This window comes from Channa argus, chromosome 17, assembly GCF_033026475.1.
Source record: "Channa argus isolate prfri chromosome 17, Channa argus male v1.0, whole genome shotgun sequence".
Lineage (NCBI taxonomy): Eukaryota > Metazoa > Chordata > Actinopteri > Anabantiformes > Channidae > Channa > Channa argus.
Genome location: NC_090213.1, coordinates 20,618,476 through 20,644,602, shown reverse-complemented (window position 1 = coordinate 20,644,602; position 26,127 = coordinate 20,618,476). Strand labels below are relative to the sequence as shown.

General features: G+C 38.2%; 1 protein-coding gene across 14 annotated transcripts in view; it reads left to right on the top strand.

Annotated features, from left to right (window-relative positions):
- Window positions 1–17,721, top strand: part of map3k7 (mitogen-activated protein kinase kinase kinase 7) — a 36,429-nt gene extending 18,708 nt beyond the window's left edge. For 11 of the 14 annotated variants that reach the window (XM_067481626.1, XM_067481620.1, XM_067481622.1 and 8 more), the window contains 12 exons: window positions 486–614; window positions 1,286–1,410; window positions 1,827–1,957; window positions 4,108–4,189; window positions 4,400–4,524; window positions 4,666–4,810; window positions 5,702–5,782; window positions 9,477–9,544; window positions 11,063–11,162; window positions 12,515–12,576; window positions 12,904–13,019; window positions 15,972–17,721. In XM_067481626.1, coding sequence (XP_067337727.1) covers window positions 486–614; window positions 1,286–1,410; window positions 1,827–1,957; window positions 4,108–4,189; window positions 4,400–4,524; window positions 4,666–4,810; window positions 5,702–5,782; window positions 9,477–9,544; window positions 11,063–11,162; window positions 12,515–12,576; window positions 12,904–13,019; window positions 15,972–16,152 — 1,345 coding nt within the window. In that variant the 3' untranslated portion in view covers window positions 16,153–17,721. Of the gene's footprint in view, window positions 1–485; window positions 615–1,285; window positions 1,411–1,826; window positions 1,958–4,107; window positions 4,190–4,399; window positions 4,525–4,646; window positions 4,811–5,701; window positions 5,783–9,476; window positions 9,545–11,062; window positions 11,163–12,514; window positions 12,577–12,903; window positions 13,020–14,055; window positions 14,123–15,971 lie in introns of those variants that run through there. The other 3 variants (XM_067481628.1, XM_067481624.1, XM_067481633.1) reach the window with 3 other exon arrangements.
- Window positions 17,722–26,127: the final 8,406 nt, after the last annotated feature.

The window sequence follows — 26,127 nt, the reverse complement described above, 5'->3', positions numbered from 1 at the left end:
AATACATTTGATATATTGTTCAAAAGCTATTTTAATATTAAACAATAGTTTAATATAGTTCTTAAACTTTACATTTGATTAGCTTTTGTTACTGCATTGTCACCTAAAATTCAAATATACCTTTAATTATCTTGTACACCCACAGATTCAACTCCATGTTGGAAACTAAAGTAAAGGTGGGAAATACCGGGTTAACACAATGAGGTGTAAGAACAATGTCCGAGTTTGTTCAAAGTTTTGCTTCATTGGTGAATCATTGTTTACTTTTACTTTAACATCGTTTGTGGCTGAATAGCTTTATGTATATTCACACTTGGGTAACTCACTTGACATTACATCACAAGTCAGGTAGTGGAGACTCCTGGTTTGTTATGCCTCAAGCTACTAACAGTGCCAGGGGGTTTATTCACCCACATTATATGTTGTTTCCTTTTCATCAAGCTAGTCCAGAGTTTGTGTTGTTTATTTCTTACCTTTTTTTTTAGTCTGCTTCTAGTGGCAGGCGGGACTGTACTGAAGATATGTGACTTTGGAACAGCTTGCGACATTCAGACTCACATGACCAACAACAAAGGAAGTGCAGCCTGGATGGCACCAGAGGTATTTGAAGGCAAGTATAAGTGGAATTCTGAATATTTAATTGCTTTGAATAACTTCCTAATCAGCTCTTTCCAAATTTATACTGTTTTACCTCTGTAAGCTCAGACATAATCACACACTAAGCCGGGAATAGATCCATTTATACATGCATTTCTTGTATTTAACTTTACTTTGTCACCTTTATCCTTAATTGGAGCTAAGCACTCTTTGTATAGAAGAAATATTTTTTTATTTATCATCAGCTGCCTTACGCTCCTGCTTTTTAATGGTATTTTACCAAGCATAGAGAAAATGGGAATGGAGTGAAGCGGGTGGGTTTATCCCCTCCGAAGGCAGGGGTGTATGAATTTGTGTTCTCATTGAGCCAGATGCCTAATATTTTTCTACATGAAGAGACATATTTTGATGAGGTGGTCAGGAGCAAAGATGAATTAAGCTGTAGTCATTATCTTTGGTTTGGAGCAAGTTACGAGACTGCTGTACAATTAAACAACTCACTTTTGCGCACTCAATGAACTCTTAAACCTAATTTGTATGAGGGTTAAACGATTGAGAGCAACAACTTTAAAATAGATGTGTAATGTGCACTTTAACTCTGAAGTAATAGGCCCAGTAGTAAAGCAGCGAAGGATTGTTTAAAAAATGACTTACATGTCACTGAATGTTTGTGTTTACTTGCAGGCAGCAATTACAGTGAGAAGTGTGATGTGTTCAGCTGGGGGATCATTCTCTGGGAGGTGATTACTCGCAGAAAGCCCTTTGATGAAATTGGAGGACCAGCTTTTCGTATCATGTGGGCTGTGCACAACGGTGAGTCACTGACTGCTTCAGGGGAGTTGGATGTATAGACTTTGCCCACCTGCCAATGTGAGTCTTTAGACAAACAGTATCTAACCATAGGCCTACTGGGATAGTCTTAACACTTAGCAGCTTAAAGACATGTTCGACTTTGTAGCAATCACTGTAATGTTTTTGCTACCACAGAGGTAGATGGAGAGTACTAATGAGACACAATTAATACCAGGAGACAAGTTTATACATTTTACCACCATTTGATATTTATATATATATATATATATATATTATGTATATTTTATATACACCTTTTTTTCTACTCCATTTGCCTGCCTGAGTCTTTATAGGATTCTGTGCTTCTCTTTTGATGCCAATTGTTGAATCTTTACCTGTGTGTGAGCAATTACCATATATCCTTTTTGTACTTTCAGGTACAAGACCTCCTTTAATCAAAAATTTGCCGAAGCCCATTGAGAGTCTGATGACTCGCTGCTGGTCTAAAGACCCATCCCAGAGGCCTTCCATGGAGGAGATAGTAAAGATCATGGCTCATTTAATGAAGGTATTATTCAGAGCAATTAGCAATTTGTCAACAACCTCAACTTGTGTGTGTGTTCGTGTGTGTGTGTGTGTGTTTAGGATCTTCCCCACCCGCTGTTAGACAAACTTAACATTTCCAATAATCGCACTCTGTCGATTCTTAAAGTGCAAATGCTGAGAATTGGTTGATATTCCCAGTCATCATAACAGTACCTGCATTAAGGACGGTGTGAAAAAAATGTTGGTTTTAAAGGTAATTTTTGACAGTCCTAAAAATTATATAGAAAACTCAACCTGCAAAAGTGGCTAGTAGGAGTGACTGCCACTGTGGAAATCCACCTGCGTTTGGTGTTAAGCCCTGTTTGTCATGATACCAAAATCAGGAAAAATAATAACTTTGATAAAGATACCTATATATTGATTTTGATAATAAAAAAATATAAAAACTCTGAAAAAGTAAAGAAAGACGAAAGAACATGAAAAACTAAGAATTTTGATAAATCATTAAAGAAATCTCAATTTGACAAAATAGAGTACTTCAAAATGTGCACCAAAGTTCCTGATGGAGGTGTATTGAGTTATAATAATAACCTCCATACATCAATTACTCGGTGAAGTTTAGAAAGAATGAACATTGAAATCAGTAATGATCACTCACTGATAATGTTGTCTTCTGTCTGCTACTGATGGGGACTCACTGCTGACAGGCACAGCTGCCACAGCCACCTGCCAGGGTTGAGGTGTGGGGGATGTTTTCTCAGTTTTACCAGAATTTGCTCAGTTTTAAGATATCCCACAAATTATGTTGAATGGCTTTAGGTCTTTCTATGCTAATGTTTTCATTGCAATAGCGATGTATGGGTTACTGCAGGCATAGCTAAATTATTGATCTTCTGCACATTTATGATTGTATAATGGGGCTTTGATTAATTATTCTTTTTGGCTGTTAAGTAGCAAAGCATATTATAGTTCAGAGCCCTAACGTTTTCTACTCAAGTAGTAAGTCTCACGTTACCTGAGCTGTATGCTTCCTCTCTGCCTGCACCTATTGACATTTTGCAGACCTCCACCCCTTGCTCACACAAAGAAAGACAATAATTGGGCAGCTAGGCAGTGTTAATTCTAGCCTATCTACTTATGCTTATTTAGGTATTAAACAGTAAATTGTGATGAAACTTTTTATAAAAATCAAACACACCTTATTTTTCACTAGTTACTTGAGCCAAATACTTTTTTGATATTAAATGGTTGATATTGATTTGATATTAATCAAAGACTAATTGTGAGGAAGCCACTTATGTTACTAAGATGACAGAATTCTCTAGAGTCTAGATGAATCCCTGCCCTACCTATAAACAGTAGAGATAACAGTTATAACAGTTCTCTTGTGGCTGTACAGTGGCGACTTTCTTGGCTGAAATGCAATCCTTCCCTTAATAACTCCATACAGACATAGTCTAGAGGGAGCATTTATAATGAAAAATAAATAAAAAGTTACTGACTGAGTGTCAGCTAATAAGGCCTGTTGCTGTCAGAGATGTGTGTCAACCTGTAAGTTTAGCATCAGTACTGAATAAAAAAAAGAAACACCTGCTTTAATTGAGTGGACACTGCCATTTGCTAGTATTCGGCTAAATGTGATGTTACTGTGAGCCACTCTATGGTTTGTTGATCACATTTGCTAACCTGAGATTTAAAGTTCTCCCTTGGTCATATTTGAAATGTTTTTTTTTTGTTTGTTTTTGTGGTGGACTTGTTGACTGTTGGTTACCTAAATAAATAACAAATAACTACATAACTTGGGCTTTTCTTAAAACGCTGTCATTAAGCTGTCACTACCAAAAAAACGGGGATTATTGCTTTTAATGAGAGTGTTGTGATACTCTATTATTATCAGCATACCCTGCAGCACTGAACACTTTGAGTCATAATTTATTAATAATGACAAGCATATTAAGCATAATGGTGCATCACTTTAATGAGTGTTTCTTTGAAGAAAAAGGAGCATATGCTTACAAGTTTACAAGAGGTCAAGATTTTGTTCCTGTGAAATCCTGTGGTTGGTCTGCTTTGCTTTCACATGAGAAGAATTAAAGTTTAGTTTTAGTAATCCTAATGGAAGCTGTATTAATTCCAGCCTTGCTTACCATTAAATTTTATTTCTTTTTGCAGTATTTCCCAGGATCTGATGAACCCCTTCAATATCCATACCAGTATTCAGATGAAGGACAGAGCAATTCTGCTGCTAGTACAGGTACAAGACTTAAGTTAATAAGTTAATAAGCTTGCAAGTGTTCATTGCAAAGTTTTGACCAACAATGTCTACTAAATTAGTATGTGTCTCTGACATTGAAAATACAAATAGGAAATGTGAAAAGAATAATATAAAACCTTAAAATAAAGGCAGCAAATCTAGTATGAAATCTGTAAATTGTATTTCCTGTCATTTCTTTGGGTTTGGCAGGTTCATATGCAGACTACCCTGGAACCAGCACAAGCAACAAAAGTGATGCAAACATGGAACACAGTGATTCTCAAGGGAGCAATGACACTATCAAGATTACGCCTCAGTTTCATGTCAAACCAAAGGTATGACCAACCTTTTAAATTCATTACTTCTATGAAGATTATTAGTCATCTTGAAGTCTGTAATGCCAGTTATAATTGAGAAAAATAATCAATGTCAGCTTTTCAGTTTTTTTTTTTTTCAGTTTTCTTCTCTTATTTCAGGTAGACCCCCTGAGGACTCCACTGTCCCCTTTGGACAGTGTAGAGAGTCTGCCTGCAAGGACACATGGCCTGGCAACATCTGACAGCAAAAGAATGAGTGCTGACCTGTCAGAGCTGGAGCCCAAGATGCCCCATGCACCTGCAGGTATACCCACACTTTAGACACAAAGCAAAAAGTCAGCTTCTCAATGAACTCAGGCATGATATTAAGATTTCTTTTGTATTTAATTAGCAAAGTTACACAAAATAGACATGGATAGGTACTATTGAGTGAGGTGTTTTTAGAATTTCAGAGTCTCCACAAAAATTTGCTGCCTTAACACCGAAGTTAAGATTTATTTTTTGTGTTTACCTTGAGGTAAAGATTTATTCCTCATATAAACACATTTATATGCCCCGAAACACTGAGGCCCATTGAATCCTTCAAACCATGTTTTTCAGATTTTGCATCTCTGCCTAAAACAATATTCACATGGCTATAACACAAGCTCTCAGGCTTTTTCTCTGGGATACAACTACGCTGTAAGCAATCATGTGCAAAATCTTGTGTTCCATGCAATAATGCAAAACCTGCCTCATTTCTTACAGCATAATGAAATGGGAGGTGAAAGCTTGAGGGCTGGTGTGGAGACAGATAATTTTACAGGAACCAAAATCTCCTCATACAGTAACATACATATGAAACACATACATAATGGCTCAGCAATTTTGAAAAGTCTAGGACCTATCGTTTTATGAATAAATATTCTGTAATTTAAGCTTTAACACTGTTCTGTGCCCTACCTTGTTAAACCTGAAGCTCAGTGCCTGCTGTTGTTTGTGCTGAGAAATTGGATGCAGTATTTGCCCACAGTCCAGGCAGCACTGCTCCACAGTGTCTGGAATGCATGGAGTGCATGCTGCCCTTGCCTGTACACTATATGCGCTGCATGTGTGTTGCCACTGTTTCAGTCAAGCTGTGGGCGTTCAGCCTGTCTTAGTATGTATGCTTGTTGTGAATGCAGCTGTATGTGTGTGTATATATGTGTTTTCACAGCACACCCCCAGTATAAACGAGGCCACCGTAAAACTGCATCTTTTGGCACCATTCTGGATGTCCCCAAGATCGTCGTCACAGGTATCACTGGACCAATGGGCCTCCTGGTGGCTGGGTGAAGCTGGCTTGGCTTACCCATAGGTTGTTGTGCTGTGACATAGCCCTCCCTTGTGTGTCACTCCATGATATACCCTCATGTTAATTCAAATTCAGTTTGATCTATAACGTAATTGAACGGGGTTTGGAGTAACATACATCAAGGTTGTCTTATGTCTTCTCTGATTTTTACACATTAGACCATTTAAGTATTTTTGACAGTTACACATTTTTTGTTCAAACAATGGATACAACACTAAACTGCCAATTCTCAGCTTTAATTAAACATGGTCACCCTAACCATAAGACATTTTAGCTACAGTTTTTATCGTAGAGGATCAAGGATAAAAAGATCATAAACCAGCAGAACCAATAACTCCTAGGACTCAGTGCAAATGACTCTAGTTTGAATATGGAAATAGATAACTATGTGAAAGATATGGTTATTTAACACATGTTGTTCAAGCTGCAAAGATGCAAAGTAATTTGACAGGTTTCTCAGACAGCTGTATGTTCTCTCAGTGTACGTTAAACGCAGAAAAACATACAGTACAGATCACTCATGTGTTTGAGGTTTGCCATTGGGATTAAGTACCCTCCGAAAGCATTCAAAACAGCAACAAGACATAAGAGTTGGTGGTGGCACTAGGAATTCACTTATTTATAGAGTACTGATAGTAATGTTGGTCATTTGAGCATGACAACAGAATCCACACATTTGAACAAAAATAATATTGTATTAGTTGGATTAAGAAATTATATTTTACAGTGAGCATGTGCAGTCAGCCTCAGTCCATTAAATGGCATTGCTGCTCAAAAAACACCTCAAACAACACTTTGATCAAAAATCCTAAACAGAGAGAGAGAGAATGAGATTAGTTATTGTTTTATGAATGTAAATGTCACTTAGTAAAGGGGGGCTGGAGAGGAACATCTTATATGTTAAAGCTTACTGCCTCATCTGGCATCAGTTGATGATGTCACTGCTGACATATTCACATAGAGGTATACAGTACCGCTTTGTGTCAGTCATTCATCAAGTTGAATGTGAGTGCAGTGGTGGCATGGAAGAACATCACTAGTCCACTGAACCTACTCATATGAAAGAGACTTGGCACAAATGTAGTATCTATTTTATTTTAAATCGAATGTGCTGGAATACAGATCTTGGTGAACAAAAAACTTGTAACTGGCCAAATGCTTACTGTCAGTACTAAAGTTGGTAGAGACAGACCATGAGTTAAACTGGAGCTTTCTAATATGTTATCAGCTTCTATATTCAAATCAAGTCAAAACAAATTAATCTCTTTCCAAATTGAGGTAGACTTTTTATGAATTGTTTTAATAATAGCAAAGTGAAGATACCCAGTGTTTTGCATCAGATCTGTTAAAAGATGAGATAAGCTTCCTAACTCATGGGCCTGTTATCTCTGTAATTGCTCTGGTTTGGCTGCAGCTGATCATTGGTGGAGTAAATTAATGTATCAGTTATTTGCAGTTGAGTTTGTCCTTTCCTTTCATGCATATAGGATATTGAGAAAGCATGGCATTCCCATCACCTTTTGCTCTCTGTACATTCATTAACTTTGAAAAAGTCATTTTAATTTCTCTCACACGAGGGTCAGAGATTTTATTACAAACAGAGATTTAGCTGAAAAGAATAGGGACACTTCTACAGATCAGAAAAGGCCTCTGTTTGAAGAGATGTGAGACATGATCGAGAGAATAATCTAGTCACTAAAGGAGTCTGCTTATGCATTATAAAGGGTAGGTATCTTCATTATTACGTGTGCATACCTGTACATCAAGCTTTTCAAATTCCTTGTGGCTATTAGGTAAGTGTATAGCAGCAGACAAAATAGCTGTAGACCAAATCAGTGTAACAGTGTCTGTGCCTTAGGTATCTGGCCATGGCATCAGTCATGAAACAGTGCTTTATTTATTTATTTATTTGTTTGTTTTAGTAAAATGAAGCAGCAGTTTTGTGTTTTTATAATGTAAGTTTGTCGTAGCATTTTAGGCTTAATGTTTCATTTTCCTGCTTCATATTCTTCTGGCTTGCTATCTTTCTGTGTGTTTTCCTGTTTTAACCCTTAAGAGATCCTAGGGACATTCCGGGCTATTCAGTTTTTTTTTAAAGTCATTTTGGCTGTGTTGAATAAATACAGTTCAAATTTGCCAGAGGATATTCATTTTTTAAAAAGGTTAGACTTGTCGAGCCAGTTTCTGAAATTGGCTTAAAATGGCTAAGCTACATAAAAAAAGACACATTTGATCGTAACGTCAAAAATATCACATTGAGAATTTTTGATCCCACATTTATCCTAACATAAACTAATAAATTCTTTTATGTTAAGATTTAATTTAGATTTCTGGCCTTCTAATTTAAAGTTTTATATTTGTCCACCAGAAGGCACTACTATTCAAAGCATGCAGAAAAATTTGCCACTTCTTAGGATTTTCTGCAAGGGTGCCTTGCTAATGAAATGATACATTTCAATTCAAATGTGTAAGCATTTTAAAGGACCTCTTAAGGGTTAGTGTCTGCCAAGGAACAACAGTTAAAAATTAGACTTCTGGCTAGAACTGGCACATTTACAGTAATATTGAATCTAATTAACAAATATGAAATTAAAAAATATGCATGTCCCCGGAAATAGATATTTACTACTTTGTTCAATTCAATTTTAGTCCATTCCACAAATCTTTGTTTAAGGTAACTGGAAAACTGTAGACCTAAATGAAAAACAATTACCTTTTATACAATCTCCACTACAACAACCACATTAAATCTTTCACTCAAGTAAAAGTACTAACCAGAGTATATACGTTTTACTTTATGGTCATTATAGCAAAATATGTACAGTAATTTAAAAAAATTAAGGGCCAAAGATTACTGTTTGTAAAGTTGGGGCTGATTTTAACCATTGTTAGTACATAATATTTTTTATAAAATATTTGTACTAAAACCACTAGGGGGTATTAATGTTGTACCTGATCTGTATAAGTTACATATTGCTGCAGTGTGAAAAAACACAAGTCCTAGTTATTTTTGTGTTTGGGCTTAAATGAAACAACAACGAAATACTGTACACAGCCAAGATTTGCTTAAATTGAAAAATGCGTTATCAAAAAGAAGTCTTCATTTTTTTTTTTTTTTAATTTACATTATGGACACCAATACCAGTGACATGCAATATGTTTTAACTGAATTTAGAATTACACATTGTAGTCAGCAGTTGACAGACAGACAGATGGACGGTTTTATGTTTTTTGGTTGCTTTTATTTATTTCCTGGTGTTTACCTGATTAGCGTATCACTTGAGTGCAGTACCCAGGTCAAATGCGCCTTGTCTAAGACCTCCTCTAAACCCAAACCAACCTGTCATTCCAAACCTGTTGCATAAGCAGACTTTGTTGTTCCAGTGGTTTGTTCTGTTGTGATCTGTATTTGTTTGTCCACTGTCATTCAGGCTTGATGCTTTAGGCACTGTGGTCTCATTCAAGACATGCCAAAGCACATATTGAGTCTACATATAAATGGTTGAAAGAGTTCATGTGTGTCTCTATGGGACTTGATCTCCTTTTGTCAGTAAACAAGAATCAATCCCTTACCATCACTACCTGCTAACTGTTCTGAGTATTATTCTTTTTCCTATGTGTCCAACCCCTTCCACAGCCACATGTGAGCCACAGAGACGTCGTTCTGTACAGGATCTGCCAGGCATTGGCACAGAGTCCAGCCAGGTAACTTTCTGTATTTATGAATTACTATGCCCACTGTGCTCATATGGATTTCCATACCCATGAACACAAACTGTTGTAGCCAACAAGTTTATCAGAAGTATTGTATTGTATTGTCTTGTCAGTTGTCCAAGTTTACAATGTTGACTCCAATTATTATCATATATAGATATGTAATGTATAAAACCTGTAATTTGTATGCACCAGTGTGTACAGCCCAGTGGAATGACCTTCCTGTCATTAGTGGTAGCTAAAGACCTAAAGGAAAATATGGAAAAATAAAAGACAAAAGTTTACATCTAGCCTAAATGTATTAATATCACCACCTTTTTTTAGTTTCAGACACTCAGGTCAGTGTTCTTTTTTTCTGGCTCTGTCTAACAGATTCAACCTCTGTTTGACCCGCTTCTTGGATTTGGATTTGTTTTGAACATGAGTAGCAGTCTTGAATACAGCTTTCTTTTAGCTTCTGTGGAAATTGGTTTACTAGTCATTATAAATATCAGGGGAGAAATATAAATTTTTCATGCTTTGAGAAAAGTGACCCCTAGTCAAGTCAAGTGGCTTTTTTTGTCATTTCTACTATACACAGTGGTTCACAGTACACAGTAGAAACGAGATAACGTTCCTCCAAGAACCAAGGTGCTACAAAACAACACAAGCTATGTAAAGTGCATCGAGTGCAACCTAGTGCAAACAGTGCAGACGAAAAACAGTACAGACAGACAGTGTAGACAGTCAACACAAAGTAACACAGAACCTAAGACAGTGCCGACCAGTAAACCTACTGTATACTATTTTACAGTACAGTACAGTCAAGTGTGCTAAGGGTGTAAAAAGAGCAGCATGTAAACAGTATAGTGCATTTGAATGTCCAGCATGTAAACAGTGCAATTGCATTGGAATGTGCAAAAAAACAGCAGGTAAACAGTGTAGTGCGGTAAATGTAGAATAATAAAAATAAATAAATAATTAACTGATGGTGGAATGAATTGAGATGAGTAATGAGTGATGAGAGTGTGTTGAGTTCGGTTTGTAGTGTGTGTAAGTTCCATTTCAGTTCTGTGTGTTGAGGAGCCTGATGGCTTGCGGGAAAAAACTGTTGCACAGTCTGGATGTTCCGGCCCGAGTCTAGTCTCTAGTCTCTTATTGCAATTTTACTAGTTGATACAAAGTTGTCTAATGTTTTCTGTTTTAATAATGAGACAAATACTACACAAACAATGGTAGAAAACACTTCATCTCTATTTCCAAGTCAAATCTTAACCTCTATCAGAATTCTACTCACATCCTGTTGCTAGTGCTCCCTCACAAAAACACAGCTTCAAATAAGACCCATGGCATTAAGCATCTCTCCTGCTGTCCAACATTTGTCTCTTTTTGTTTAGTAGAAAACTTATAGATCTGTGTTGTGACTACAAAAATTATGTTTCCAATGAAAACACTCGGTAATTTATCTACCTGCCATCTAGATTCCAAGTGGTGCATGATAAGCTTTTAAAATTGTGTGTTCTTTTGCAGGGGAGCAGGAGCAGTAGCAGGTCCTCCAGTCCTAGTGTGAGAATGATCCCATCTGATAAGACAAGCAATAGAAGTTACTTCTCTCTTGATGACCCCACAGGTGATTATGACTGCATTCCATTTTAAGCTGTAATACGCAATCCAAGCTAGCACGAGGAGTCCAAATCAAACCATCCTGCTATGCTGAGCCCTCCCTCTCTCTGCTTTGCTATGCTCTGCAACACTTCCACAATTTGCACAAATGAAAAATTCTTAAAATCTAGAATTTTGAGGCCAAGTTAACACTTCTAATTCATTGTCTTCCTCAAACCATTTAGGTATTCCAGTTCCCTGAATGGGTTTATTTAGTCAGCAATAATGTTTAGGTAGGTGGTACTAGTCTAAGTAACATCTGACCCAGTTTGCTTTGCTTTGTGCTTTGGATGACACACATTCCCAAAACATCAGTGAGCCTTCACCATGTTTGACTGTGGGAGCGGTGTTCTCATTTGCATTTTTTTTCTTGGCATACATACCTGTGCGAATAATGACCATATAATGTAACTTTAGTCTCATCAGAGCAAATGATTTTGTTAAAACCTCATTTGGTTTGTCCAGATGCTCCCTAGCAAACTTTATTTTATTCCAGTTGCTTGTAAGGACTCTGCCAGATCCCCTGCTGTTTGTTGTGTTGTGCAAGTTTCCTAGCGCCTCTTTCACTTATTTTTCTTCTATCGGTTTTTTACTTTGTGTAAGAGTTTAAGCCCCTTTTAGACATACACTGTAATCCTGATTTGTCTAGATATTATCCAGAGAGCCTGTATGTTATAGTTGTTTAGAAAGTATTCAGTTTAAATTAATTTGTATTCAGTATTCAGTTCGTCATTATGGAGTACTGAGTGTAGATTTATGAGAAAATAATGACTTTGAACAATTGTAGTATCAGGCTGCAACATAACAAAATTGAAAAAAGTGAAGTGGGTCTGAAAACTTTCTGAATGCACTTCTTGTCTTGTCACTGTGGTCTAAAACCTTCAGCTAGCAGCATTCTGTTATTTCCATACCAGTATGTTAAATTTTATGAGTCTGGTGTAGCATTAAAAGATACTATATTACTTCCACATCAACCCTGCAGCGGAACTTCAGCAGTGGAAATGTACACTTTGAAATGTTGCGTGTAAAACAGTGTTGACTCTTGCTAGTTCAAAATCCTCTGTACTCTGTGCCTGTGGCCATTAGGCTGGCTAAAAATACTGTTTTCATGGGGGGATCTAGGTCTATATTAGCAAAACAATATGAATCCAAACCAGGCGTTTCAGCTCAATTCAGCAATTGTTTTGAGCCAGCATATTACAAGTATTTCAGTGAAAGTTCAGAGTTGTCTTTGACACAGAACAAGCAGAGTATTGGAATAAAACAAATGTAATACTCTGCAGTCGTTTAATAAACAGCCCACTCTTTTTCTCTGCCCAGACACCAACAGCTCAGACAACTCCATTCCCATGGCTTATCTTACCCTGGATCACCAGCTTCAGGTAACCACTTCCAGTCAACTTCCAGCAAACAGTACATATTGACATCTTTAAAAACATAAATATTACTACCTTTAATTATGTTTTGATGATTTTCAAAGCTGATGTCTTAATTTCTAAAGAAAAATTATAAAACACTCAAATTTGATAGTGCTATATTAAATATGAGATTAGCTCTAAAACATTGTAAAATATGAAAAGAATTAACAGTTAAAAACCCCCACATCATCGGTGGGGTTTTTGGTGTATTATTATATTATGTGTAGTTGATAAAAATACTTTCTATGAGTATTGAAGTAAATTAATAGCAGCATTCATATTTACTTGCAGCCTCTTGCTCCTTGTCCCAACTCAAAAGAGTCCATGGCAGTGTTTGAGCAGCACTGCAAGATGGCCCAAGAATATCTGAAAGTGCAAACAGAGATTGCCCTGCTGATCCAGAGAAAGTAAGTGTGTGACCCAAAAACTTTCCGATCATAGCTTTTGTGATCAGTGATTTGCTTAATGGAAGGCAGACCTGGGGTGACCGCAGGAGGTAGAGCGGTCGTCCACCAATCCCCCACTGATCCCTGGCTCTTCTAGTCACATGTCGAAGTGTCCTTGAGCAAGACACTGAACCCCAACTTAGTTGCTCCAGGTGAGCGTTGGCCAGTTCCCCCATCGATGTGTGAGTGTGTGTGATTGTGACTGCAAATGGGTGAGTGAGAGGCAGTTTAAAGCACTTTGAGTGCCAATAGGTAGAAAAGCACTTTATAAGTACAGAACATTTACCTATAGATATCAAGCTTTGCTTAAAGAGAAAAATTTTCACAGTTTGTAAATTATCATTTTATTTGTTCAATCATTGTAATGGACTTGGCTGCCTTTTTTTAATAGAAGTTTTTTAATTCAACCAGGTGCAACTGAACAGAGCTAAAAACATTATCACCACCTGGGGGTTTAGTAAAGGCTCAAAATTAATAGTGTCCCAGGGACGGTAACAATAGCACCTAGGACACAAATATCCTGGTCCTGGGACAACTTTGTGATAATAAATAAAACTGTGCAAGAAATGCTCCGTGAGTTTACAACCAATAAGAGTTAAATATCAAATCATTCATTAAAATGAAATTGTACAGAAAAACAATCATTTTAGCTCTGACCGCATCCATCCATCATCATGTGGTAACCACAACAGACTAGTTTGTTAATTGACTAGGTAACTGCTACGAACATGTTAATTTTACATAACTTGGCTTTTAGCTTTATGTAAGCTGTTTGTTTTGTACTTGATGTGCTAATAGTTCAACCTAATGTGCCACAAGTTCTGGTGGACGTTTAGACAGCAGCCCCCACCCTCCAAAACAGGGCAGGACCCTCTAGCAGCATCAGTAGTTGAGAGTAGAGTCCCCATCAGCAGCAGTCAGAGGAACAGAGGGATCAGTGATGGGGACTGATATTGTTTATTTCTCTTAAACTTCATCCAGTTTCCTTGTCATTTAGGCAGATGTTATTAAGACTGCGTGGTGACATCTTTGTAGGTACGGATGAATGAATTTCCAGGCTCAAAGTAAGTCAGTCTAAGTCAGTCCTGCAGAAATTCCTTTTTCAAGACTAATAATGTTCATTGTTTTTGTTTGGACTCAGAGGTGTCAATTCAGTTTTGGCGGCTGTTTTTTATGCTGCTATTGAACTGTACTGCAGACAGAATAGTGTTTCCCATAGAACATTTTTCAGGCACAGTGGCATGAAGATAATAGAGGTTTTGTGCGCACACACATTTTTTGTTGTTTGTAGCATCCATGTAAGGGGTCAAGTAAAACAAATTCAGTATTAATAAAATCTGTTTATTGCCTGCAAATAATTTCTCATTTATGTCTCACTGTGAGCCTCAATTAAGGCCCTCTGGAATGTTCCTCTTATAACCAGCTGTTCATGCTGAATAAAATAACATATTCCTACAAATCACAAGTGACAACGACTGCACCTCAAACGACTTGACTGTCAAGCTCCAAAATTTTGCAGACAACATAGCTGTTATCGGCCTCATCCGAGAGGAAGATGACACTGCATTCTGATGCTAAGGTTGATCAGCTGGTGCTTTGGTTCTGTCAAAACAACCTGGAACTGAACATGCTCAAGACTGTAGAGATGAGAGTGGATTTCAGGAGAAGCCCCTCACACTGCCTCCCCTCTTCATATCCTCTAGGCCTGTGTCAGCTGTGAAATCGAAAGGTTCAAATTACTTAAATATTGCTTTTCAAAAAACTGAATTATAATACCACCAAATTGGAACTTACCATCGGTGGTGTGATATTTTCAAACGGAATGGTCCCATCAGTATACTTAAATTATTTTATCTTATGCACGTACTAATGTCGCTGCTCTGCTTTGTAAACGTTAATTGGAGAGAAGTAATGTAAACTTCCGTTCAGTATTCATACAGAATTCTTCGTGCAGGGTCATGTGAAGGCGTAACCATGTGTATTTGAGTTTTAGAATGTAATCGTGTAACAATCAGAAAAGAACGTTTTCTGATTCTGCTCTCACTCGTACCAAGTTGGGGAGAAGGGGGCAATTAAACGGTGCATTTAAGGAAATCATTGGGCCTTTATTAAATCGACAATGTCTATCTCCAGCCATTTACTGGTTCTCACTCTTCATGTCAAAAAAGGGAGGGGGGTCTATATGTAGGACAGGTTGTAAAATGTGGGTTCAACAACTACATTGAATCCTTTGATACCTATCCATATTAATAAGAATGTAACATACCTAGATTTAAAAATAAATTTTGTCCTGTCATGCACTGCATGACATTTTGTTATGTAGCCCATCCTCAATAAACGGGGTGGACAAAACAGGAAAAAAAACTTTGATTACATGTATCTTCAACTCATGTTTTACTGTAGCTACTAGAAAATAACAGGGGTCAGGATTGTTTTGACTTCATGGCATAAACTAATCACAAAATTCAGAATGCACCTAAAATCCACTATAACCTGAGGTGAACTTTATTTGACCTTCTCTAAACTTTTAAATGTACATGTTCACTGCGTGATTCATGGATCATGTCTGATATATAATTCCACCACTAAATGTTTTAGTTCAATGACAATTTGTCAGTCCTCTCTCATCACGCTGTTCACATTTTGACATCAAAATGACACCTAAGAAATGAAGTTATTGAGACATTTACTTTTTTTGTGGTATACTCACAACAATTTTTGTTTCATTAAATTGTTTGAGATGAAGAAATTAACATTGCATGATTCTACTTAAATGCAATAATTTCATGACATAGTAGCATGAACTTTTTATTTTTTCCGTAAAATTCACACGAGTCATCTCATAAAATACGATTAAATGTTTGAGGTGATTTACAATCATTGTTAATACGGCTTAATTTCCTGTTTCTGCAGGAAGGAGCTCATCGCTGAGCTGGACCAAGATGAGAAGGACCAGCAGAACACGTCCCGTCTAGTTCAGGAGCACAAAAAATTACTGGAGGAGAATAAGAGTCTGTCCACATACTACCAGAACTGCAAAAAACAGCTGGAGCTTATTCGGGTCCAGCAACAGAAGAGGCAGGGCACATCATGATAACACACAGACAAATGAACTGCTGCCATGTTCTCTATAAACATGCACTATAACACTACCCATGCTCATGCTCTGCACACACACAGCTTTGTGAAGAGACCTGCATTATACTGTGTTTTGCATGATTCATTTAGACCCTTTCTTCTGCTCAGCAGGAGGATGCCCTTTGTACATATATTTGCACATCATGTTCTGTGACCATAGACCAAACAGTCACTGCACCTTGATCGGCTCAGTCCCTGCCTCTGCGCTTCTGGGTGGACCTTTTTCTCCTGTGTTTGCTACGTGTTTGCTCTCAGGGCCTCTGGGCTGCCTTTTCAGTGTGTTTCCACTCCTCTATGGCTGACTGTCACAACGTCCTCCAGAATGTGAAAACCAAGACTAAGGCTTTTCAGCAAAAAGTGTGAATCATATGCAAACGCTGCGAGAAATGAGGATGTTTGAAACCTGTTCTACAGTGCATGCATGGAATCCCTGTTATCCAAAAAAACAAAAAACAGTTTTTGTGAGGACACTCATTGACTAAATGCATTCCCTAAGCCCCTTAGAATAACCCAAACACTAACCTTAAATCCAATTCTATCTAAAACAAGAGGAAGCAACTCCTCTAACACTGTCAGGGCTGGAGGTGTCAGTTGTCAGTTGTTCTCAAGCTATAAAGCAACGGTGGTCCGTACAAAAATAGGCATACAAATAGACACACACACCCCTTAAATCAATAAACTTATCTGGAACCACTCCCTCTTTTAATCTTGAGCTTTCCACAGGCTACTCCATCTGTTTACATCATTCAGTTTAGTTATGTAGTTCAGAGAGGAGTGTACTTCATGTCAGACAATATAGTAAACTGATGCTCTTGTTGTGCTCTTAAAAACACAAACACACATAACCAGCTTCCAAAAGAAACACAAGGAGCTGTGGTTTCCTTGTTGTTTCCGACTTCAGTATTGTTTTGTGTGTAGATGTTTGTGTCTTTTCTATTCATTAGATCACTTTTTGTGATAGCTCTTCATTTCTTTCTTTAGCACATATTTGATCTGGTCTGTGAATGCCCCTATGGACAAAATAGAGGAGTATATACCTCCCTATAAAGTATCTAGTTTGTTTTAGTACACATGTTGCCTTAGAAGTTGCCTGCATTTTAAATGCTTGTTTTATGTGACATTTAGTGGGGATAAAATCAGAGAAAAGATTTTTAATGTATTGATTATTGAATGATAATTGTTTCTGGAGAGGAGTGAGATGTATGTATGTCATATGTACCATTACAGGTACTCAAAAAGAGTAATATGTAAAATATTTTTTTCTGGTCTATTTCTTGATATTCTGATAAGTAGTTTTTCAATTTTTTTGTCATGTCATGTACAAATTTTATTTCTCATTTGGGCAGTTATGTTTTTAAAAGTGCCAGACTTAAAACTATTATTGTATAGGAAACATCTGCATTGCCTCATCAATTCTTTGTAGGACTTACCACACACCTATTTCAATTATATTCTAAATTATTTGGGAATGAGGTACAGTACACAACCGTGAGCAGTGCATTATGAAATAAAATGTGTGAAGAGATGCATGTTTTCTTGTGTATGTTTGTTCCATGCGTGTGCAGTTGCATACACATTTTTTTTTACCTTCCTGCTTAAAAGAAAACTTTTCTCATTTAATCATAACAAGCCCCATATAGACACACATTAATTGTCTGTTATTTTTCGATGTGGAATACTTAATTTGTCTGTGCCACAAACCTCTGTTTCTCTCCAATAGCCATTTAAAACACAAAGGCCCCAGAAACCTTTGACACAGCTTTATACAGTAAAGCCAGTCAATTGTTTATATGCAAGCAATCTAAGTGGAATTTTTGTGATTAATTTAGGGAAATATTTGTTAACACTTTCTCAACAAAGCATTTTGGAATGAAGAAATATATCACTCAGCTAAATGTGTCTGGGTGATTCACTTTCAACTGTTGAAAGCACAATTAATTTAGAAAATGTCCCAAAGTTATCCTTTTAGGTATCCACTATCAATGCCCCTTAGAGCTCTACTTTACAATAAGTGTTTTGTCTGCTCCAGTGTAGATAGTACAGGGATTTGTGTGTGCGTACTCAGACTTGTCTCAATCTGTGTCTGCATACTCAGATATTATTTACAGGGTCCGAGTACAGACACACAAATCTGTGTGTATGTAAAATAATGAGCAAATGTGTATACTCAAAAAACTAACTGTAAATGTCTAATAATCTGAGAAAACGCTTTTTATGGGTGGAATTTTGCTACCGTTCTGCTGTCTGCAAGATTTCTGTGTGTGTAAAGCGATTTGTCTGTATTGGAAGGTTTTACTTGCCCTCAGCTTTGGCTCCCAGGCTCAGCCTTACAGTCCACGCTCAAGCTCAAGGGCGGTCAGTTAAGCCTGTGATGAACGGAGAAGGCAGAGCCGCCGCTACAATCCCTCAGGTGAATCTCACCTTTACCTGTCTTTGAGTTGGCCGTGGTGTTTTGCTCTTGACTTTCTCCTGCTCAGCCAAACAGTGTTTCTATATTGTTAGATACAGCAATTAATGTTACCAATGCAGGCAGGTAAACGGCTACAGCTAGTGTAGCTAACAGCGACCAAAGTTGCCAAGTAACTTCTGAGCTATATATGGCTCAGACAGTCCATGAATGAAGGGCTTTGGCTCCAAAGTATAAATATAAAGCCCAAATCGTGTCATATCTGGTGAAATGATCTTTCCTCTACTAAAGCTAAGCAAAGACTTAGTAGACTTAGTAGTAGCCTTAGTAGACAAAACACACACACACACACACACACACACAAAACAGAGGTAAGTGACACGACATCCAAAGCACTGATCCCTGATGCCTCTCCAGCACTCTGCTCAGGTCTTCTGAAACTCTGCAGTGAGATAAAATATTTTAAATAGATGGTGATTGAAAGTTCAGTGTGGACCTTTTTCACAAAGTGTTTAGTAAACTTACCTCAGATGCTCGTACATGTTGCCAGCGTGAAAAGGTGAACAAGGTCTGGGACTCAATCAAAGTGCATCAAATAGACCTAAGAAACACAAAGGCAACATTCCCTGATGAAGTCCAACATCATCTGCTTTACTAGTCACATAGTCATGAAGGCTCTACTAAACAAGAAATAATACATTTTCATGAGTAAAGCTTTAATAAGGCCAGACTAATAGATAAAAGTGGTCCACACCCACAACTCTGAGGTTAATCTCGCCTGTCTAGATTGAAGGTTTGGATTCATATATGAACAGTGGACTGTAGCTATAGATTTGACTAGTGATGATACTTCTAGCTGTAGTAGAGCAAAGATCAATTGAAACAATTTGGGCTTGATATTTAAACTTTGGGGCCAAAGCCCTACATTCATGGACTGTCTGAGCCATAAAGCTCAGAAGTTACTTGGCAACTTTAGCCACCGGCCTGCATAAACCTGTACAGCTGGAGTGAGGTCAGATGACCCTGGAAGTGAAGGTCATCCCACTGGTGGGCTATAACAAAATCCCTGGCAGCATTAGCTGTGTGTATGTACAAGCGTTGATGTGAAATTAAAGAAAAGAGCCTAAAGCCAGTGCTTTAATCTCCTTTCACGTTAAATACGAAGAACCACACAGGCAAAACAATAAAAATGTGTCACTGGAGAAGTTATAGGCTGTACTGTCTTTTAACCTGTTGTCAGTTTTATCTTGGTTAGTTATCACCAGTTTATAAGGTGCAGTTGTGCGCAGCCTCAGTAATCCATCCTCCATGATGACGATGTCAGGGTGAGCAAGTTTCTGCATCAGCTTTTGTAAGAACTGCCTACAAACAGGACACAAATCACTGGTTACGTTCAACATTTATTTTGATGAACAATCTGCATCCAACAAATATAAGTCCTGTAACCCTACAACTATATAGTAGTCTTTTCATTATGAAGCCTCGTGATCAGATGTCCCTCTTGGACTCAATGTGCATATATGTAAAAAGGCTGTTTCCCAGGTGGAATAGAGGAGTTAAAGTCAGTAAACCAGTTTTGAAATGCAGAAAGGTTAACATTGGTGTATTTGTATCTGTGCCTATCAGATACAAATACTATGAAAATTGAATGGATATGTATAGTTGTGTTTTGCATTACTGTTAGTCTATGCAGCAATGGCTAGGAAGCCAATTTAATCATATTACAGCATTTCTGATCATTTCTGTGGAGAAAACTAGTGTGATACAATCCACAGAGTAAGTTTTCCTCCTTTCATTATAATGTCAACTTGGTTAATGCCAAATAAAAGGAAATATCATAGTCATAAAGTCACATGTTGTTAATATTTTCTAGTCTGTGAGGTTGTGGCCGTTACTATGGGTGGAGACCTCAACCAGGTGACAGTTTTCTTGGAAGACAAATGTCGGTGTTGTGATAAACAACTTTATGTTGAAATACGGCGTTTTTTTGATTACAGCATTTTGGATGTTAGGTTAATTGTGCTGAGCGACATGTTTGCATAGATTCAGTAATGTGTTAACAGCCATAAAAGCTGCAATAACCAAGTTGACAAAACACAGATCTAATCGCTTGACGTGACACAGTATGAGTTAAAACCCCGTGAGCTGCACAACAGCTGACGATCATGTTGTAAAAACCAGTAAAGTTGCAGGTCTGTGGGGATTCTCACTCATCCAGGTCATGGTTAGTGCTGTTCAGTGGAAACTGGACTTCTGCGTGTAGTTCTCCAAGATGTTTCCTCTCTCCTCTAAAAGGCTTGTTCAAGCACAAGTGTAGTTGCCACTGAACAGCCCTTTTAGGAGTAAAGTTAGCTCACACTGTTCGCTGTTAGCTACACAGTATCTGCTGTAGCTACAGTACAGAAACACTAGAAACACTGTTTGGCTGAGCAGGAAAAAGTCAAGAGCAAAGCAGAACAGCCAACTCAAAGACAGGTAAAGGTGCCTGAGCCTGAGCACGGACTGTAACGCACACAGACCGTACTCGGCCTGTAAACCTGAGCTGAGGGCATGGGAGACCTTCCAATACAGACAAATCAATTTACTCACACAGAACATTGGAGTCACTAAACAACTAGGACTCCTCCGTCGACCCTGCTACATCCATAGAGAATCCATAATTAGTTTTAACTAGAACCGGGAGCTCCATTCCGTCACTGTGGTCAGAATCTTGCTTCGTGGTGGCTTGATTAAGTCATCCGAACATCGTCAACATGGAGATTGAAAACACTGCTAAGCCATGGACCAGGCTGAGCCCTCAGCTCAGGTTTACCAGGCGAAATGGGATTCCTGGATTGGACTTCTGGAATCCTGTAGTGGACTTTAGAGTTCTTCGTCCTCTGACCAAAAGGGATACTACACCAAACACTAAACTTGAACTTTTTAATGTCCAGTCCCTATCATATAAATCCTGTTTGATCCATAATCACATTTTGTAGAATGAGACTGATATCATCTGTCTGACTGAGACCTGGCATAAACCTGCGGTGGGGGCCTAGTCATAATCCACCATGAAGATCTGAAACTGTCACCCCTCCCTCTCCTAAACTTTCTACGTTTGAATGTTTGGTAGCTAAATGTAAACGTCCACTCTCTATAGTAATACTTCTTATTGATCAGCCTCCAAAGCAACACCCGGGTTTCATCACGGAAATGTATGAACTTTCTGCTGCTGAGTTCTTAGAACTCCTGGACTGCCTAAAACTGAAGCAAAAACTTGAGGTCCCTACCCATAGTAAGGGCCACATCCTCGACTTAGTCATTACTGACTCTATCCCCATTTCTAACCTCCGAGTATATGACCTGGGTGTCTTGGACCACAAAATAATTTCAATGGACTTCCCTTCATATACACTGTTTTCCAACCCACAGCGTTGAATGCGGTTCAGGAATCTGAGAAACATAAATCTCTCTTATCTAAATGCTGACATCAAAAATCTCTCCATTGTCCCATAACTCCCCTCAGTCACTGAACTAGTGGACTACTATAGCAACGGCCTCCAGAATATCCTTGAGGCTCCTGTTAGATCACAAGTGGTCACTTTCTCCAAATCTGCACCGTGGTTTACAAGGGAGCTCCGACAGAAGAAAACAGCTGAGCGGGCCCTCGCTTTGTCTCATCCAACATAACTGTCCATAAAATTGCCCACTGAGAACATAAAAAACTACTCCAAAGCACTTGCCACTGCCAGATCACAATATTACTCAAATATAATCAATAACAGCCCCGGGAAATCAAAACAACTCTTTTCCATAATAAATCATCTACTCAGACCTCAAACCCACACTGGCTGCAACCACACAGAGGAGCAGTGCAACAGATTCATTGCAAATATTTTACCACTAAGCTTAAAACTATCTGCTCCTCACTGTCTGTCGTCAACCCCAAACCCCCAGACCTCCCCATTTCAAGGCCTTAGCTCAACGTGCACCTTGGACCCTCTCCCCACTCTCTTGGTAAAAGCTAATGTCTCAAACATAAGCAACTCATCACCAGCATCATTAATTACTCCCTGCAGAGTGGCACAGTCCCAACCTCCCTGGATCCTGAAGTCATGGCAAACTATCGTCCAATCTCCAATCTTCCATTCCTATCAAAGGTCTTGAAAAAAGCTGTCTTAGCCCAGCTCCAGGATCACCTCAAAAGACACAATCTGTTTGAAAAATTTCAATCCGGCTTCCGCCCTCCCACAGCTCAGAGACAGCCCTGGTCAGGGTCACCAACGACCTCCTAATGGCTGCTGACCAGGGCTTCCCATCTCTTACCATTCTTCTGGATCTCACTGCCGCTTTGGATACAGTTGACCACACAATTCTCATTCATCCTCTGCAGCATACCATTGGATTTTCTGGCACTGCTTTGGGGTGGTTTGGTTCCTATCTTCTAGGCAGATTCAGAAGAATCAAATATAGCTGGGTATCATCAGCATAGCAGTGGAAATTTATGGAGTGCTTTCTAATAATGTAGCCTAAGGAGATATATATAAAGTAAAAAGTATTGGTCCTAACACAGAGCCTTGTGGAACTCCATAGCTAACCTTTGTGTGCATGGAGGATTCATCATAAACATAAACAAATTGAAATCTAACAGATAGATAAGATTTAAACCAACCTAGTGCAGTTCCTTTAATCCCAATTTCATGTTCCAGTCTCTGTAATAAAATGTTATGATCAATGGTATCAAATGCAGCACTAAGGTCTAACAGAACAAGTATAGAGATGAGTCCAGTATCTGAGTCCATTATCTGAGGCCATGAGAAGATCGTTGGTGACTTTTACCAGTGCTGTTTCTGTACTATGATGAACTCTAAATCCTGACTGAAAGTCTTCATACAAATGATTCCTATGAAGGTGATCACATAATTGTTTTGCGACTACTTTTTCAATTATTTTAGAAATAAAAGGGAGATTAGATATTGGTCTGTAATTGGCTAAAACACCTGGGTCAAGACAGGGTTTTTTAAGTAATGGTTTAATTACAGCTACCTTATAGGCCTGTGGTACATAGCCTGTTTCTAAAGATAGATTTATGATATCTAATATGAATGTATCTATTAAGGGTAAAGCTTCCTTGAGCAGCTTAGTTGGAATAGGGTCTAGCAGACAGGTTGTTGGTTTAGATGAGGTAATAATTGAAGTTAGCTCAGAGAGATCTATGGGTAAAAAGCAGTCTAAGAGGGATTGGGGCCTTATTGATGGTTCTAGCACTGTTGTCTGGGAAGATCTATCTGTAATATTTAGGAGGATCTGGTGAATTCTTTCTCTAATAGCTACAATTTTATTCATAAACAAAGTCATGAAGTCATTGCTGCTCAGAGTTAAGGGAATAGTAGGCTCAACAGAACTATGGCTCTTAGTTAGTCTGGCTACAGTGCTGAACAGAAACCGGGGGTTGTTCTTGTTTTCTTCTATTAATGATGAATAATATGCTGTTCTGGCATCACTGAGAGCTGTTTTGTACATTTTTAAACTATTTTTCCAGGCTAAATGAGATTCTTCTAACTTTCTGGAACGCCACTTCCTTTATAACTTTCGTGTTTCCTGTTTTAAGTTGCGTGTTTGTGAACTATACCATGGAGATCACCTCTTCTGGTTTACTGCCTTCTTTTTCAGAGGGGCAACACTATCGAGTATTGTACGTAGTGAGGCTGCAGAATTGTCAACAAGATAATCTACTTGTGCAGGAGTAACATTAAGGAGACTACTTTCCATTGTATTAACATATGGTGAAGCAAATGATGAAAGAATCATTTCTTTAAATTTGTTGACAGCTTTTTCACTTAAGCATCTGCTATAGTGGAATTTTTCCCTAACTGCTGTATATTCAGTTAATCTAAATTTAAAAGTTATTAAAAAATGGTCAGACAGAAGAGAGTTGTGAGGAAATATGGTTAAATTATCCGCTTCAATTCCATACGTAACAACAAGGTCTAACGTGTGACTAAAACAGTGAGTGGGTTTATTTACATTTTGGGAAAAACCAATTGAATCTAATAATGAATTAAACGTAGTGCTCAGGCAGTTACTGTCAGCATCTACATGGATGTTAAAGTCACCCACTATAATGACTTTATCTGTACTAAGCACTAAATTAGATAGAATGTTCTGATTTATTTTATTTTTTTTATCAAAAACTCTGAATAAGGGACTGGAGGACGGTACACGATAACAAATAATAGTGGTTTTTGAGTTTTCCAGTTTGGGTGTGAAAGTTATAACTATGTTTAGGTCTAGGATTTATTGATAAGCTAGAATGGAAGATTGCTGCAACTCCTCCACCTCAGCCTGTGCTTCTAGGAACATGATAATTAATATGACTTGGGGGGGTTGACTCATTTAAACTGACATATTCTTCCTGCTACAACCAAGTTTCAGTGAGACAAAATAAATCGAATTGATGATCATTTATTAAGTCATTTACTAACAGAGATTTAGAAGAGAGAGATCTGATATTTAATAATCCACATTTAATAGTTTTGGGGTTTTGTTCTGTAAGAGGAGTAGTCTTAACTTTTATTAGGTGATTATGATTAACTCCTCTTGTTGTCATATTTACTTTATGTAATTTAGTTGGTCGGGGAACAGACACGTGGGAGTTGTGGGGGGGTGACGGTTGTAAGGACACTGCAGAGAGGCGTGTAGGACTGGGTCTCTGCATCCTAGGCTCAACTCTGGATTGTCGTACTTTTGGTTGTTTAATAAAACCAGCCATATTTCTGGATAAGAAAGCTGCACCATCTAAAGTAGGATGGATGCCATCTCTCCTAATCAGCCTAGGTTTTCCCCAAAAACGTTTCCAATTGTCTATGTAGCCCACATCGTTTGCTGGACACCACCTAGACAGCCAGCGGTTGAATGACGACATGCGGGTGTACATGTCGTCACTGGTCAGATTTGGCAGGGGACCAGAGAAAATTACGGAGTCCGACATTGTTTTTGCAAAGTTACACACCGATTCAACGTTCATTTTAGTGACCTCCGATTTACGTAATCGGGCGTCATTAACTCCCACGTGAATAATAATATTACTGTATTTACGTTTATCTTTAGCCAGGAGTTTCAAATATGATTCAACGTCGCCCGCTCTGGCCCCAGGAAGACATTTGACTACGGCCGCTGGAGTCTCTAACTTCACGTTTCTGACTATGGAGCTGCCAATTACCAGAGTTGGTTTCTCAGCGGGTGTTTTGCTAAGTGGGGAAAATTGATTAGAAACGTGAACCGACTGGTGGTGAACATTTTATTTATAAAGCATTTTACATTTGTTAACAAATGTCAAAGTGCTACACAAGCAGATTAAAACTAAAAATACAACATAATAAACATCTAAAGCATAGAAACATATAAAACATAAAATAACACATCAGTCCTGCTCTCCGGACACTTCATTGGCTCCCCATCCACCTTCGCATTTATTACAAAGTCTGTCTACTTACCCACCAGTGCATCCACGGAAATGCCCACAGTATCTTCAGGAACTCCTCA